General features: G+C 54.4%; 1 protein-coding gene across 1 annotated transcript in view; it reads left to right on the top strand.

Moving 5' to 3' along the window:
* The window catches only part of MYOM3 (myomesin 3), a 76,697-nt gene that overhangs the window by 19,867 nt on the left and 41,183 nt on the right, over positions 1-15,647 (top strand). Inside the window, exons 12-21 of the mRNA XM_006777545.2 lie at positions 820-1,019; positions 1,646-1,699; positions 2,076-2,203; positions 5,000-5,183; positions 7,578-7,752; positions 10,503-10,624; positions 10,930-11,117; positions 11,369-11,495; positions 12,761-12,939; positions 15,444-15,558. Coding sequence (XP_006777608.1) covers positions 820-1,019; positions 1,646-1,699; positions 2,076-2,203; positions 5,000-5,183; positions 7,578-7,752; positions 10,503-10,624; positions 10,930-11,117; positions 11,369-11,495; positions 12,761-12,939; positions 15,444-15,558 — 1,472 coding nt within the window. The remainder of the gene's footprint in view (positions 1-819; positions 1,020-1,645; positions 1,700-2,075; positions 2,204-4,999; positions 5,184-7,577; positions 7,753-10,502; positions 10,625-10,929; positions 11,118-11,368; positions 11,496-12,760; positions 12,940-15,443; positions 15,559-15,647) is intronic.

Consider the following 15,647-nt stretch of genomic DNA (forward strand, 5'->3'; position numbering starts at 1 on the left):
TGACTGTTTCCCTTCCTGAGTGACAGACAGAGTGGCTGTGACCCCAGAGGGAGGGGCACACCAGGCGGGGGAGGCCCCGGGACCCGCCTCCTTAGTGCCACCAGCTCTGAGGCCCAAGCCTGACGCAGCACGCAGCACGCAGACCTGTCACTGACGGGCTCGAGGACCGTGTACCTGGGGCTTCGCGCCTGATCACTGTGTCCTTCCAACCTCCCCATCTAAGGGGCAGGGGGCTCCTGGGTGCCCCGATCTACAGATAAGGAAACAGATACATGGGGCGATGACGTTGCCCGAAGTCACATTGCTCATTAGCGTGGAGTCAGGTGACCACTGCCCCATCCCACCCGTAAGTTGCTGTGAAGTGACCTGAGGGCACGGTGCCCAGTTCTGAGGGTCAATCTGGACCACACGCGACTTCAGGCACAGACAGCCCTCGGGTGAAAGCCTAACTCCACCACTCACGCGCTGTGGGCCTTGGGCAAGTCCTCTCCCTCTCTGAGCTGTGCGTCCCTGGCTGTAGAGTGACAGTCTGTAGACCTGACTCCGCGGACTGTTGGGATTCAATGAGCTGATGGGTGTGGAGGGCACAGCACGGCTCAGGCACCTGGGGCAGCTCCATGAACGGCATGGAAAGTGCCATCACGGGAGGTGGAGGATGACCCCCACCTCCTGGGGGCCCGAGATCGGAGCCAGGCGTTTGAATGGGGAGCAGGACTTAAATTCGCAGGCAGCCCCGGACAGGGAGACGGCCCTGGTAGAGGCTCACACAGGGAAGGCGTGAGTCACAGGCAGGGGCTGAAGCTGGCGTCTCCCCCACAGGTGCCAGGGCGAGTCTGGGCAATGGGTGCCCTGCCATGAGGCCCCCGGTGGGACCTGTCGGTGCCCAATCCAAGGTCTCGTCAAAGGCCAGAGCTATCGGTTCCGGGTGAGAGCCGTTAGCAAGGCGGGCAGCAGCCTCCCCTCTAAGGCCTCAGAACCGGTTGTCATGGGCGACCCTGACGAAGCTCAGAGGAAGACAGGTGGGTGCAAGGCCCTGAGGGACTGACTCACCCAGGAGATGGGTGGCACAGCCCACTGCAAACTCCATTCCAAGGGCAAGCCCAGCCCAGGCCTCAGGGACTCTAATCCGATGGAGGAGACAGGGCCTCCGGAGCCTCTAGTCGGTTGGAAGAAACACAGTGGGTCCTTAGGAACCCCCGGCCTGAGGGGAGGGCACAGGTGGTCTGATGGAGGAAGCACAAACCCGTCCACAGGAGATGCTAGGGTGGGGGAGGACCACAGCACCGCTACAGATGCTCTCGATCTGAAGGAGGAAACAGCCCTGCCTCGGGGCCCCGGGAGAAGGGTGGGGACACAGAAGGTCTCTGACCCCAGGCACATCGCTCCTCCTCTCCGTCCTCGTTTTTCCCGAGAGGACAGAGCGTCCCTCAAGTTCTAGAGCAGCAGTGCTCCACTTTGGACCCCTGGGAATACTGGGGCCCAGAGAGGACCTCCCTGAGGTCACACAATGAAAGACCACGGCCAGGAACAGGGGGAGGAATCAGCACCCCTGAGCAGGGCAGGTCCTGCCCAGACCCTCCCAAACCAGCCCCCACATACCCTGCACCCCTATTTCTCCCCCAACTCGCTCCATTCTCCATCCTAGAGATCCCCTTTGACCTGGGGAACAAGATTGTGATCAGCACAGATGATTTGGAAGGTACGGGGGAACCTCCTGATCCTTTGCCTCAAGACTCCGCCCCCTTTATGGTTCTGGAAACTGGTCCATGAACTGGCAGAGACGGAAGCTATCCCTGGAGGGTGGGGGGTGTGAGGGAGGGTTTTAGTTGGAAGAGCCAGAGTTCTCAGGTGAGGGTGGCCCGTCTTGCTGTGCCCCTCGTGGACGGGGTGGAGAGTCCTAGGCAGGACATCGGGAAGCCCGCCTTCTGGCCCCAGCTCTGCTGGCCTTGCTGGGTGACCTGGAGCAAGTTCCTGCCCCTCTCTGGGCCCCAGTTTCCTCCTCTACAAAATGAGGGGCTGAGATGAAGGGTCTCTAAGGGCCCACTCATCTCTGCCCTGGATGACTCTGATTCTAGGCTTCGTGACCATCCCCTCGCCTCCAACCAATGTCCATGCCAGCGAGATCCGTGAGGCCTACGCGGTCCTGGGCTGGGAGGAGCCGAGACCCCGGGGCAGAGCTCCGCTGACATACTCCCTGGAGAAGGTAGGAGACCCCGAGGCCTGAGAAGTAGACTTGCTGTGGGAGCAGGTTGTGGGGAGTCAGGGAAGTGCCGAGAGCCCCGGGCAAGGCCGTGTCCCCTGGGGAGGCCTTCAGAGCAGGGAAGAGGGGTCCCTGAGCTGGCCCTTCACAGGAGCAGGGGTGTAAATGGCCCTTTGAGGTTTCCTCCAGCCCCTAGAGGCAGTTTCTGATGGCAGTGCCTGAGGCTATTCGTAGAAACACACAAAATTGAGAGACACAAACAATACAACGGTAAGATCCCCGCCCCCAGTCTGGCTGGCATCGGGCCATGCATCAGGCCACACAACTCCTCTTGGCCAGAGCCATAACGGGAGGGAAGCCAGGCGGGCCCGCGCCAGCCGGGGTCATGGCGGCGGCACTCACAGGGCACGGGGCGGGGGTGTAGAGGAGGCTGTTCTCACCGGGGGCTGGGTGGGAGCAGGTGTCTGGGAGGGGGCAGCTTTGTGGAGTGGATGTCACAGTGGAGAAGGACAGTGTGGCAACAGATCATTCCAATCTGACTGTGCTGCGTGAGCCCGTTTCCTAACTTCTCTGAACCTCATTTCCTCCAGCATAGACTGACATCCTCTCCCATGAGGGTGAAATAAGACGCAGCACTCAGCCCAGGCCAGCAGCCATGGGCCTGTGAACACTTCCCGAGGAGACCCTGGCGCATAGTAGGCGGACAGTACAGGATTAGTGGATCAATGAGTAAAAGGTTCCAGGGAGGCGTCTCTGCCTCTGGTTGCCCAAATGGGCCTCTTTTCACACACTCACGGGTGATCTATTTCTCTGACATAGGAAAGCTATTCCAAGAACTGAGGATTTGTTTTGCGAGGCTGTGGAGTCTGTCCAATGCAGCGGTTCTCAACCTGTGGGTCACGACCCCTTTGGTGGTCGAACGACCCTTTCACAGGGGTCGCCTAAGACCATCAGAAAACACATATATAATTACATGTTGTTTTTGTGACTAATCACTATGCTTTAATTATGTTCAATTTGTAACAATGAAATTGGGGGTCACCACAACATGAGGAACTGTATTAAAGGGTCGCGGCATTAGGAAGGTTGAGAACCACTGGTGGTTAGACCATGGAGTCAGACTGCCTGGGTTCAAATCCTACCTCTGCTACTTACTAGTTGTGTGACCTTGGGCAGGTTATTTAGTCTCCCTGTGCCTCAGTCTCTCTCCTATGTAATAGAGATAATCATTGTACACACTTTATAGGGTCAATACGAGGATCAAGTTAATTAAAGCCTGTAAGACTTAAAACAGAATCCGGCGCACCAGTGTTCAGAAACCTTCACTGGTTTTCTGGCGATTTCTTGCCTCGCTGGGCTCTAGGCCACCGGCAGCTGGGTGGGCCTTGGGGTGGAGGTGGTGGGGGAGCACAAGGAAGGCGGGGTCAGGGGGTCCCCTGGTGCTTCTCAGCTTTAAGTCTCATACCCAGACTCAGCAGAGTGGCCTCTGGGTGCCTCGCCAGCCTGCATCACCCTCAGCTCCTCACCCTCTATCTGCCCAGAGACGCAGAATTTATGGCTGCCTTTGGGGCCCCTGGCACTGTGGAGAGTGAGCAGGTTTGGGGGTGCTCACGCCTGAGCTTAAATACTAAATACACAAGCTATTAGATGCATGACTTTCTCCCCAGTTACCAAAACTCCCTAAACCTGTGCTTCCCCATCGGCGGAGAAATTAACACCTACCATCCATTTATTCATTGAGTATTTATCCCACAAACATTGATGGAGCACCTCCCGTGTGCCGGTACCGTCATTGGCCCCAGGTACAGACAAAAACCCTGTCTCTGAAGCTGGCATTCAAGTAGGGAGTGGAGACACATGATAAACAAGACAGACGAGTAACATATTTAGCACATTAGCTAGTGGTAGCCCTGAGGAGGAAGACATAAGGCAGGGAGGGGAGGGCTGCTGACATAGGTGGAAGGGCTGGGGAGGCCTCCCCAGGACAGTGAGTTCTGAATAAAGGCCTAAAGGAAATGAGGAGCCAGCCAAGAGATTTCTGAGGGAAAAACATTGGGGGGGGGACAGCAAGTGCAAAGGCCCTGAGGCAGGGGTTGGGCCTGGCACAATCAAGGAGCAGCAGGGGGCACAGAGCCGTGGTGGGTGGACAAAGGGAGCATGACATGCGGCCAGACAGGTGGCCAGGGCCAGACCCTAGAGAAGCTTTCACTCTAAGAGAGATGTGGGGCTGGGGAGGGTTCTGAGCAGATCAGCACACCACCTGACCCGTGTTGTAAAAGAAGCCCTCAGACCATCATTTGGAGAGAAAAAGGCTGAAGAGAATTAAAGGTAGAAACAGGCAGACCAGCTAGGAGGCCATTAAAATAACTCAGATCTGAGAGACAATGGTGGTTTGGATCAAGGTTGTGGCAGGGGACCTGCAGGTGGTAAGTCATAATTGGAGTCTGGATACATTTTGAAGGTAGAGCCGACTGCATTTGGGGGTGGAGTATATTTGGGGGGTGCGGGAAAGAGGGCAGGAGTCCTGGACCGCTCCAAAGGTTTGGGCCTGAGCAAAACCTAACCCATGTGGGCAGCTTCGGTTTGGGGCATGCTCCAGGATCGAGTTCTGGACATGTTGCAGGTGAGATGCTCAGTGGGCCTCCAGGTAGAGATGGCGAGGAGGCAGGTGGATCCAGAGCTCGGGCGTTCAGGGGCAGCCTTGGCCGGGACGAACGTTAGTGAGAGCATGTGTGGGAAGTGGGCGGCACAGAGCCGCTCCAGCAACTGCTTAACCAACGCGAGTTTCTCTCCTGTCAGTCGGTCATAGGTAGTGGCACCTGGGAGGCCATCAGCACAGAAACTCCCGTGAAATCCCCGAGATTCGCACTGTTGGATCTGGAGAAAGGGAAGTCGTATGTCTTCCGGGTGCGAGCGATGAACCAGTATGGCATAAGCGACCCCTCGGAGCCCAGCGAGCCCATCGCCTTGCGGGGAAAGCCAGGTACCTGTGCGGTGCAGAGGGGAGGTGGGGGCGGGGCAGGCCGGGCCCGGGCGGTGGGCTGTCAGCATTCAGGGCTGTGAGGCCACAGGGCCAGGGCCAGGGCCAGGCCCATTTCCCTGTCCCTGACCGCCTCTACCTCCACGGAGCTGAAAAGCAGCATGACCTCAGCCTGGGAAGTGTCAGGACATCAGCAATCACATTTCTCTGCGCAGAGGGTTCTTGGACGTACAGGTTTGTCTTTCCAAACCACTGTTCACAGTTTGCAGCATCTGGCTGAGTCCAGCATAGGTGCTGAGTGTGACCAAGTGGCCCCTTAGTTCTAAAGGTCTCCAACCAGCACCCACTCCTGCCTCCTGAGCAGGGCTCCTGGTGGGGGCTCAGCTGTCCCACTTGAGCCCTGACTCACCTGCTAGGGAGCTCTCACCTTCAGCACAGCATGGGCCTGGGCACGTCATCTCAGAGCTGCAGACCTGATGTCCTCACCTGCCAAATGAATGTACATCTATAATAATAAAAGCATAATATGCTAATTAGGCCAGACATCCTTCCAGACAACCTTTTGGACAAAGCTGGGACTGCAAGGGAAGCCCAGGTCCCGGATCCTGGGTGCCGGAGGGAAGCCGGTGTCAGCAGCCAGGGGAAGGAAAGCCTACTCTTGCCACGGTGAAGGTGAAGAACGCTTACGGCCAGGCCTCCTCCTTCGCCAAAGTCCTTGTCCGCAGTAAGTCCTCCCGCCCCCACCGGCCAGGCAATAAATGTGAATGGGTTGGTGGGCCAGTAGAGTTTTTCTTTCATTCTGGTCCAGCGAAGGTTTAGGCCTGATTTGGCGCCTGGCCAGTGAGTGCCCAGTGAGTGGACAGAGAGACAGTGTGGGCTGTCTCTGGACCACTAGCTGGAGGGCAAAGTTCCAGCACAGTTCAAAAAAGGAAGGGAGAGGAAAAGATGGGGGAGGAGGGGAGGAAAAAGAAAAGCTACTGACTTGTATTCCAGACGTAAAATTATGTTAAAATGGGAAAGTACCCCCAAAAAGCAAAAGAGTGAGAGAGGAAGGAAGGGCAAGAGGAATAAACTGAGAAACTGATAAACAGAAAGAAAAGAGTACTCCCCCACCATGATTCCACTGCCCAGTATCTGGATGCCTGGGTTTCTGGCCTTCTGACCACACACAAATCAATACATCTCTTTCAAAGTCTGATCAAACCATAGTAGACCTTTGCATTCTGCTTTTAAAAGTAAACATTATGTTGCAAACATTTCCTCAGGTCATGAAATCCTCCTTGAGGTCCTGATTTTAATGTCTGAGGACTACTCGATGCCATGGAACCCTCAGCTCAAGTTCTTGCCTTTGGGTAGAAACAGGTCTCTGTGCACATGGGGTCCCTGGGTGGCCTCCTTCCAGCCTCTCCCCACCATCCAGGCTTCATCCGCTGCCACACTGTCTTCAGCCCAAGAGGCTGAAGTTGTTGACAGGACCTTCCTGTGCCCAGGACCTCAAGTCCATCTCTCAGTACATCCCCTGTGCCGAGTGCAGAGCCTGGCTCAGCGTAGGCACTGGGTGAAGCTGGATTTATGTTGTATGGGTGCTGAGTTCAGCCTTCCTGTTGACTTTGTGGCACCCCCAGAACACAAGGGAAAGTGTCTGGGGAGAATGGAAGATGAGATCCAGAACCCCGGGGGAGAGGGCAGGGCTGGAGCTAAAGCCTGGAGAGTCACCTGCAGAGAGGCGAGGGTTGAAGGCATAGGAATAGATGAGAGGAGAGAAGACAAATATAGCAAGTCCAGGAACAGAAGTTGGAGGAGTCCCACATTTGGGGACAAAAAAGATGGGGAGCCCCAAATGATATATAAGGAGTTTGAGAAGTAGAGAAGGAAGCTCCTGCACCAGCCATATATTCACTCATCCGTTCACCTATTCATCCATCCATCCATTTGTCTATTCATCCATCCATCCATTTTTCCATCCATCCACCCTTCCATTTGTTCATCTGTTCTATCCATCCACCCATCCATCTGTCCATTTAACAAATCAGGGCAGTCCGTACTTCAAGGAGCATAGTCTCAGGGAGCCAGGAAAGTCAATAGAGAAATTTCAAGGAAAGAAAGTCAAGTTTTCTAGCGATTGAAGATAAACACTGAGGAAAACTGCAAGCCTGGTGCCTTCTAAGTGAGGAAGATTGTAAGGATTGTTGACTGGAGCCCTAGTGAGGAAGTGGAGATGTTTGGAGGTAAGAGGGGAGAGAGCTTTAGGAATACACGAGTCTGGGGCACGCCTCTGGGACGAGGAAAGAGCTGCCCAAAGCCCCGGGGCACATTGGAACCCACAGCCCACCACTCCCCGTCGTGTTAGTGCCATGTAACTCAGCATCCTTACTCAGTCCATGTTTCTGTCTTTAGCGACCCTGCCTCCTCCAGCTCAAGTTCAAGCTCTCCGAGACACGCAGACCTCTGTCTCCCTGACCTGGGATCCCGTGAAAGAAAGCCCAGAGCTCCTGGGGTATTACATCTACTCCCGGGAGGCAGGATCGTCCGAGTGGCAAACAGTTAACAACAAACCCATCCAGGGCGACAAGTGAGTTTGCCACACCCCTTCCTGCACCAGGGCACCCTCCGACGAGGCGCCATAAGGACAATGAAGCCCATTTCACAACACGGTACTGGGTGCCGGGCACTGTTCTGAGCTCTTCAGATATTAGGTCATTTAGTCCTAACTGCAGTCCTATAATCCTAGGACTATTATCTTTATTATCACTGGACAGGTGAAGAAACTGAGGCACCGGGTGGTCAAGTGACTTGCCAGAATTCCCTTATCTGGCAAATGGAGGAACTAGGGCTTGACCCAGATGACCTCTTCTTCGGCAAACACACGAGGAAGGCTTCCTGTTTGCAGACAGAGGTGACTCATTAGGTCTCATCCTTCCAGGAGCTTAGAGATACAGAGAGCAGAGGGTGCAGGGCAGCCAGTGGCTCCAGGACCAGGGAGGCCTCGGTTCAGACCCCATCCCTCACTTGCCTGGTCAGGGACTGGTCCTCTCTCAGCCTCAGCTCAGACTCCAGTTCTCTTGCCTTTCCAGCTCCCACTCCCCTCCGAGGCCCCTGCTCTCTCAGAGGCTGGTCCTGCAGGCTCCTTGAGCCTTGAGGCTTCTGGGCTCATGACTTTGCTGAGTTTAGAGGCTCTGTGGGGTACGGGCTCAGGTGGTGACCTGGGCAGGCCCTAAGCACCCCTGGCTGTACTACTCTCACCTGGGTTCCAAACCCCCAGATCATCTTATCCAGAAAAATCAATAGGAGCTGGTCCCTCTGGTCTCTGGCACCTCACAGTCCGATGCAGTGGTCACTCATGATTGGTTACTGCTGAAGTGTCCAAATTGGAGAAAAACTGGGTGTTTGACAAATTAGCTCCAAGTCCGAGTTATTCCTAGAATAACACCTCTCCCCCAACTTGCATTGAGTGTACTTTCCTGAGAAGGGACAGGGGCTGAAGGGGAGTCACGTAAAGGGTGTGACATGCCTGGGGGATGTGTCACACATGGGAGGGTGGCATGCTCCTCTGGTATGTCCAGGAGCTCATCACTCAGGAGCATGTGGCAGGTTACATGTCTCATGGCTGGAAGGAGGCTGGATGTGCTGCCCAGGAGAGCTGCCTGGGTGACGGCATGAAGGCAGCTCTGTGGGGCGTGGTGGTCAGTTCAGTGCCATGTTGCTGGGCCCCACAGAACCTGGCTCATAGGAGGTGCTCAAAAGTGTCTGAATGAATGAATGAATGAATGGGCATAATGGTGAGATGCTGGGACTCAGCTGTGTTCCCAATTGGCAGTGTGCCCTTGGCACACCTCTTTCCTTCTGGGGGTGCTTTTCCAACCTATAAAGTGAAGGAACTGGACAGTGTGATCCATAAGGTCCCCTCCAGCTTTCAACTTCATCCTCATCTTCAAAACAGGTGTAAGTAACAGAGGGCATTCGGACAAGGGCCTTGAGTTTACACAGACCCGGCGAAAACTGGGTGCTAGACAAGCATGCGTTATTGTCACTGTTGTCATTCATGGTCAGCAGGGGCTGGTCCAGAGTCACCCCAGCCTCACCTGCTCAGGCTGCCTGCCCATCATCCCTGCAGTGTTTCATTCTCTCTTAAAGGCATGTTGCCTGTTAGAGGTGGGTGTCCCTGAGCAGTGAACTTGATGCTGTATCGACCATCAACCTTAATTTAAGTCCTTGGGGCTCCTCGAGGTCAAAAATCCCTGTAGAACAATATTTGCTACAGGAAAATGTTGATAAATGGAAAGGGAGAAAGAAGTCCACAATTTGGGTTTTATCAAGAAAGGGCAGCATGAGAAAGATATTTTTTTTCCCACCCGGAGTGAACCTGTATGTTTCAGGACAACAGTTCTCTTTGGTGGTCTTTAAAGGGACTCCTTGTTTTAGAATCAGCATCTGTGCAGATAATAAAAGCCACTTGTGTTTCAAGGACAAAGTCCCAGAGATGTACCAGGGAGCACAGTTCAGCGGTTAGCTACCTGGGCCTCCAACAGTACCTTCCCCAGTGGTGGGCTCTAGGAGCGTTTTATTGAGAAATAATTGGCATGTGTCACTGCATAACGTGTACAACATGATGGTTTAAGTTACAGACACTGTGGCATGATGACCATGACAGGTTTAGTTAGCATCCGTTGTCTCATACAGATGCCATTACAAGAAAAGGAAAAAAAAGTATCCTTGTGATGGGAGCTCTCATAACAACTTTCCCGTGTAGCAACCAGGAGAGGTAACGATAGTTATCAGGTTGGACATTACTTCCCTGGTACTTACTGACCTCATAACTGGGAGTTTGTACCTTTTATTTAAAGATAATTTTATTGATTTCAGAGAGGAAGGGAGAGGGAGAGAGAGATAGAAACATCAGTGATGAGAGAGAATTATTGATCGGTCGCCTCCCGCCTGCCCCACACTGAGGATCAAGCCTGCAACCCGGGCATGTGCCCTGACCGGGAATCAAACCATGACATCCAGGTTCATAGGTCAGAAGTTCATCCCTTTTACCACCTTCCTCCAACCTTTAATTAAAGACTTCACCCTGCAGGTGTGTGCATCACTTTGGGCAGTTGGGCTGGAAGTGCATCTCTTTGACCACCTTCCTCCAACCTTTAATTAAGGACTTCACCCTGCAGGTGTGTGCATCACTTTGGGGGTAAGGGCAGTACCTCTAGGTAAGACCCTGGAATCCTGCCACGCGGGCTACCACTCATCCCCCAGGGTTGTTCTGGAAAGTTTGGGGATGTCTGCGAGCTGGAGGCCATCCCTGAGTGCCACACATTTCTCTCCCAGGTTCACGGTTCCCGGGCTAAAGACGGGGAAGGAATATGAGTTTTGCGTCAGATCAGTGAGCGAGGCTGGGGTAGGAGAGAGTTCAGCGGCCACCGAACCCATCAGGGTCAAACAGGCTCTGGGTAAGTCCTCGGGGCAGCTCGGGGCTGGGGAGGGAGCAGGGCTTACACACCACATCTTGGAGGGTCCATCCCAGAGGCCAGTGGGGACAAGCCCCCGAGGGGAGCGGGAGTGTCCCCTCCCCGACCACCCTTTCCTTTGGGAAGGAAGCACCCGTGGCCTGAGGCCATGCAGTGACACCTGACCAGGTGCCCTCCCAGGGGCAAAGTCAAGGTTACTAGCGGGCATCTCTGGCTAAGTTGGTACCCCCAGAGCAGGGTGGGCGCCCACTGGGGAGGCTTGGTGACTGCCCCTGGCCTCCCCGTAGCTACACCGTCTGCCCCCTATGATTTCATCCTCCTGAACTGTGGGAAAAGTGATATGGTCATTGGATGGAAACCCCCCAAGCGTCGTGGAGGTTGCAAGATCCTGGGCTACTTCCTGGACCAGCACGACTCGGAGGAGCTGGACTGGCACCCGGTCAACCAGCAGCCGGTCCCCACCCAGGTCTGCCAGGTAAGGCTGGAGTGTGGCCGCCCGCCTGGCGTCCCGGCTTGTGCGGGTGAGTCGCTGGTGGAGGTCCTGAGGCTGAGAGGGGCCTCGGGTTCCCTGGCCTCCACGTGCAGACCCATGTGGCCAATCTTGTTAAAGCCCCAAGGACTCCCTGCTCTGAACCTCTCCCCACGTTCCTGCTGCTCCCCTGCTCCTCTCCCACCACCGCCCCCGGCCCCAGCCTCGGCTTTCAGTCTGTGTTTCTGCTCTTCAAGGTCAGCAACCTTCGCGAAGGCCACTTGTATCAGTTCCGTGCCCGGGCCGCAAACTTGGCAGGTGTCGGCGAGCTGTCGGTGCCCAGCAGCTTGTTTGAGTGCAAAGAGTGGACGATGCCCCAGCCAGGTGAGAGGGCACCCCTCCTCCCCAAATCCAACCAATGTGAGGACCGCTCTGAGCTCTCTGGGCATCCATGTTCCCGCTGTGGGTTCCAGACACCAGACCCCTGGCCCTTCCACCAACGCATCCTGTAATCGCTGACACAGACAGTCTGAACCCTGCCTTGCAGGACCCCTGACCTTGACCGTCAGCTGGCCCTGTACCCCAGCACAAACTGTCCTCTAGCTCAGCACATCCTCGGCCTCTGGTTCCCGCCACAGACTAGTCTCAAAGGCACTCTGCTAGGGTGACTGACTCGTCCCAGTTTGCCCAGTTTGGTTTTACCGCTGAAAGTCCTAGGGCAGTGACGGCGAACCTATGACACGCGTGTCAGAGGTGACATATGAACTCATTTTTTTGGTTGATTTTTCTTCTTAAATGGCATTTAAATACATAAAATAAATATCAAAAATATAAATCTTTATTTTACTATGGTTGCAAATATCAAAAAATTTCTATATGTGACACGGCACCAGAGTTAAGTTAGGGTTTTTCAAAATGCTGACACACCGAGCTCAAAAGGTTCACCATCACTGTCCTAGACCAACAAGAAGGCCTGGTCACCTGCACACCACTCCCCCGCCCTGTTAGTTTCCTCACAGATGAGCCCCGCACCTCCCCGCAGGGAGGAAGGATCACGACCCTCCATCATTCCGTGTAGCTCAGTTCTGTTTTCTACACAAACCTTTACCTGAATGGCAGGTAATTACTATGTGTGATGCTTTAGTCAACAATAATGATAAACAACTAATAGTTACTGGGTATTTACTATGTACTTACACGTTCCATAAATTATGTCATTAATGCTCACAACAGCACTATATTGTAAGAACTATTATTATCCCCATTTTACAGATGAGAAAACAGGAACATCGAGGCTAAGTAACTTGCCTAGAGTTTCCACAGCCTTCAAGGGTAGAGCCCTGGTGATCTGACTTGGGAGGCCACACCAGTGGCCCCTCCACTAAACACTGAAACGGCAAAGACATTAGAAGGATTCATGCTGACTGGCACGGGGATGGGAGGCTCTAGCCCTACTTCAGGCCCAGGGCAAGCTTTGTCATGAAGCCACGGCCAGCCAGGTCCCCACCATGCCCAGAACAGGGGCTTCCAGGCTTGGTCGTGACTGACGGATTGACAAGCTTGCTCAGTACCTGGCTATCTGGCTGGCCATTGGGCTGTCTGGCTGGTTGCCTGGCCGCCCAGCTCCTTCTCTCCCCCATCTCCCACAGGTCCCCCGTATGACGTGCGAGCATTCGAGGTGCGGGCCACCTCCCTGATGCTGCAGTGGGAGCCCCCGCTATACACGGGGGCCGGGCCGGTCACAGGCTACCTCATCAGCTTCCAGGAGGAAGGCTCCGAGCAATGGAAGCCACTCACCCCAGACCCCATCTCTGGCACCCACCTGAGGGTGAGTCCCTGCCCCTTCATCCACTGGCCCTCCTGAGCCTTCCCTGCCACTGGACAAGGCAGGACTACAGAGCGTCAGAGCTGGAAGGACCCTCAGGGAGTACTGCCCTCACTTAATGGCAGCAGAGGACCAGAGAGGGGGAGTGACTGACGCAGGGTCACACAGGAATTGGTAGTAGGTTGGCTGGCTGATAGACAAGCTGCTCCACTCTGAGCAGACTCTCCCTAAAAATGCACTTATAATCGGTGAGGCGTATCCGCATGTGGACATGCTCATCCCTGGAACCAGGAATTCTGCTTCAAGGGCTGAAGTGTCGAGAAATAATTAAGCAAGTGTGCAAAGATCTGAGGATGACGATGCTCACTGTTGCATAGTTTATAAAGGCAAAGGTTGGAAACAACTTAACTGTCCCTCAAGGGGTTTGCATAAACAAGTCAGAGTGTATCTTTAAGTGGAATCCTGTGCAGGGAGCATGAAGACTAGGTGGTTCAAGGAGTGGAGAGAGGACAAAGAATGAGGTAGACATACATGTGCGTGTTGACATGAAAATATAGCCATCATATGTGGCTAAGAAAAAAAAGCAGAATTCAGAGTAGGACATACACACATTAAGTACCACATGTATATCATAGTACACATATTACATATTAACAAACAGATATGCAGATGTATGTTTTTTCATTTGAATGAGGAACAAAAACTCTTTGGATGAACAAGAACTCTGGCTGTATTCACCTGTGGTGGTTGTAGGAGAAAGGAAAGCACTAACAATCCCCCAGCATAACAAAGACACCTCACAGCTATTTTACAGGCCAGGAAACTCAGGCGTCCAGGGAAGCCTTCTTCACAGACACAAGTGGGCGACTTAGACAATCAATGAGAACCCCAGACTCCAGGCCCCTGGGTCACAGCCTCCAGCTCTGAAGCCGGCAGGTCTCACAGGCCTCCCTTGTTTAAGGCACAGTTCTGGGATGTGGATTAGGTTTTTTTTCTGGGTCTCGGGAAAGAGGGGTATTTTCTCCAACTCACTTCCCTGAAGGTGTCTTTCACCAGCGGGCAGGAGGGTGGGGATTTCAAGTCCACACATAAGCATTCGGTTCGTTAGCACCAGGAGGAAAGACAGGCTGAAGGAGCCAACGCAGAGTGGGAAGAATAAGACACTGAAAGAACCAATACGGCGCATGTCATGTTTCTACACGCATGGTGTGCATTTAAAGGCTAAATGGATTATTACAAAACTGTTGATTCTGGTTGTCTCTGGGGATGGGACCGCTGGGAGAGTTTTAATCCTTCCTTTTATATTCTCAATTGCTTTAATATTTTCCCTAACAAGTGTGTTTCTTTTATAACCAGAAAAAAAACAAAAATACTTTCATTTGAAAAAATAACATTAAGGCCACCTAAGACAGAGTCAGGGGGGACAAGCCCGGCCTGGGGAAGGCTCTAGACTGCAGTCGCCGCCTCCACGGGGCCAGCTCCCTGCGTAGAGTCGGCCAGTGCTGGACAGCTGGCCCGAGAGCCACTCGAAATGGATGGTCTCTCTGCGCCCCCCGCCCCCTGCCCATAAGTTGGCCCAGGACAGAGTGGGCAGGCCGCAGTGACTTGGCACCATTTCTTCATTCACTAAATACTTCTTGACACCTACTTAGTGTCTGGAAGCAGGTCCTACATGGAGCCATCCTTGGGTGACAGGCAATTACAATACCGTGTATTGTACAACGGAGGGGTGTCTGAGGGATTCTGGGAGCTGGGAGGCCAAGGATGAGCTGGGAAAGGGGGTTGGGTGGGGGGGAACTCCAGGCAGAGGGCTCGGCGGAGGCACAGTCAGGGAGGCATGAAAGGACGTGACAAACGCGGGGACCCTGAGCAGTCATGGAATGAAGTGGGCACTGAGAGGAGGAAGAGGACAGGGGCCAAGGTCACATTAGGGGGAGTCTCGGTACTAAACCTCAAAATCTGAACTTGACTCTGAAGGCCACTGACAGATCTAAGCATAATCCGACTGGCATCCCGGAGAGACGGGCAGAGGAAAGATAGGCCGGGAAGTGGGTCTGGGCGGAGATGCCACTGGGGATGCTGGTGGAGTAATCCAGGCGAGAAGGAACACACGCTGGGGAAATGAAATGGGGGCTTGGTGATCGCATGTGTGGGTCTTAAGAAAAAGGTGTTGAAGGCTGCTCCCTGGGGCAATACATGGAGGAGAGACGGGGTGCAGGAAGGGGGAGGGGTCCTCACAGGGAGATGGGTGATGAGTTAAGCTGCGAGCCAATGGGGCTTCAGGTGCCACAGGCATGGAGATCATCCCACTGGGGAGCCTACTAAAAACTGGGTCAGGAGAGCGATGTGCTCCTAGCCCGCCCGTCCCCACCCCCAGGGCAGCCTGTGCCTTCCCGGGGTTCCACAGATGCGCCGTTCCCAGCACCCCGTGGCCGTGGTTTCGGGAAGGGTGGTCTTTGCTGTCCTCGATACTCACTCTCGCCTCCCTCCCCCACTCCCACCCCCAGATTTCTGACTTGCAGCCGGGGAAGCGGTACGCGTTCCAGGTGCAGGCTGTGAATTCAGCTGGTCCGGGGCAGCCGTCCATGCCCACTGACCCCGTGCTCCTGGAGGACAGGCCAGGTGAGGGCAGGCGGAGGGATGGGCTGGGCCGTCGAGGAGGGGCTCAGAGGGGGTCAGAGGAGCATGTGGAATTGCAGGACAGGACTTCT

Source organism: Myotis davidii, unplaced genomic scaffold (genome assembly GCF_000327345.1).
Source record: "Myotis davidii unplaced genomic scaffold, ASM32734v1 scaffold149, whole genome shotgun sequence".
Taxonomy (NCBI): domain Eukaryota; kingdom Metazoa; phylum Chordata; class Mammalia; order Chiroptera; family Vespertilionidae; genus Myotis; species Myotis davidii.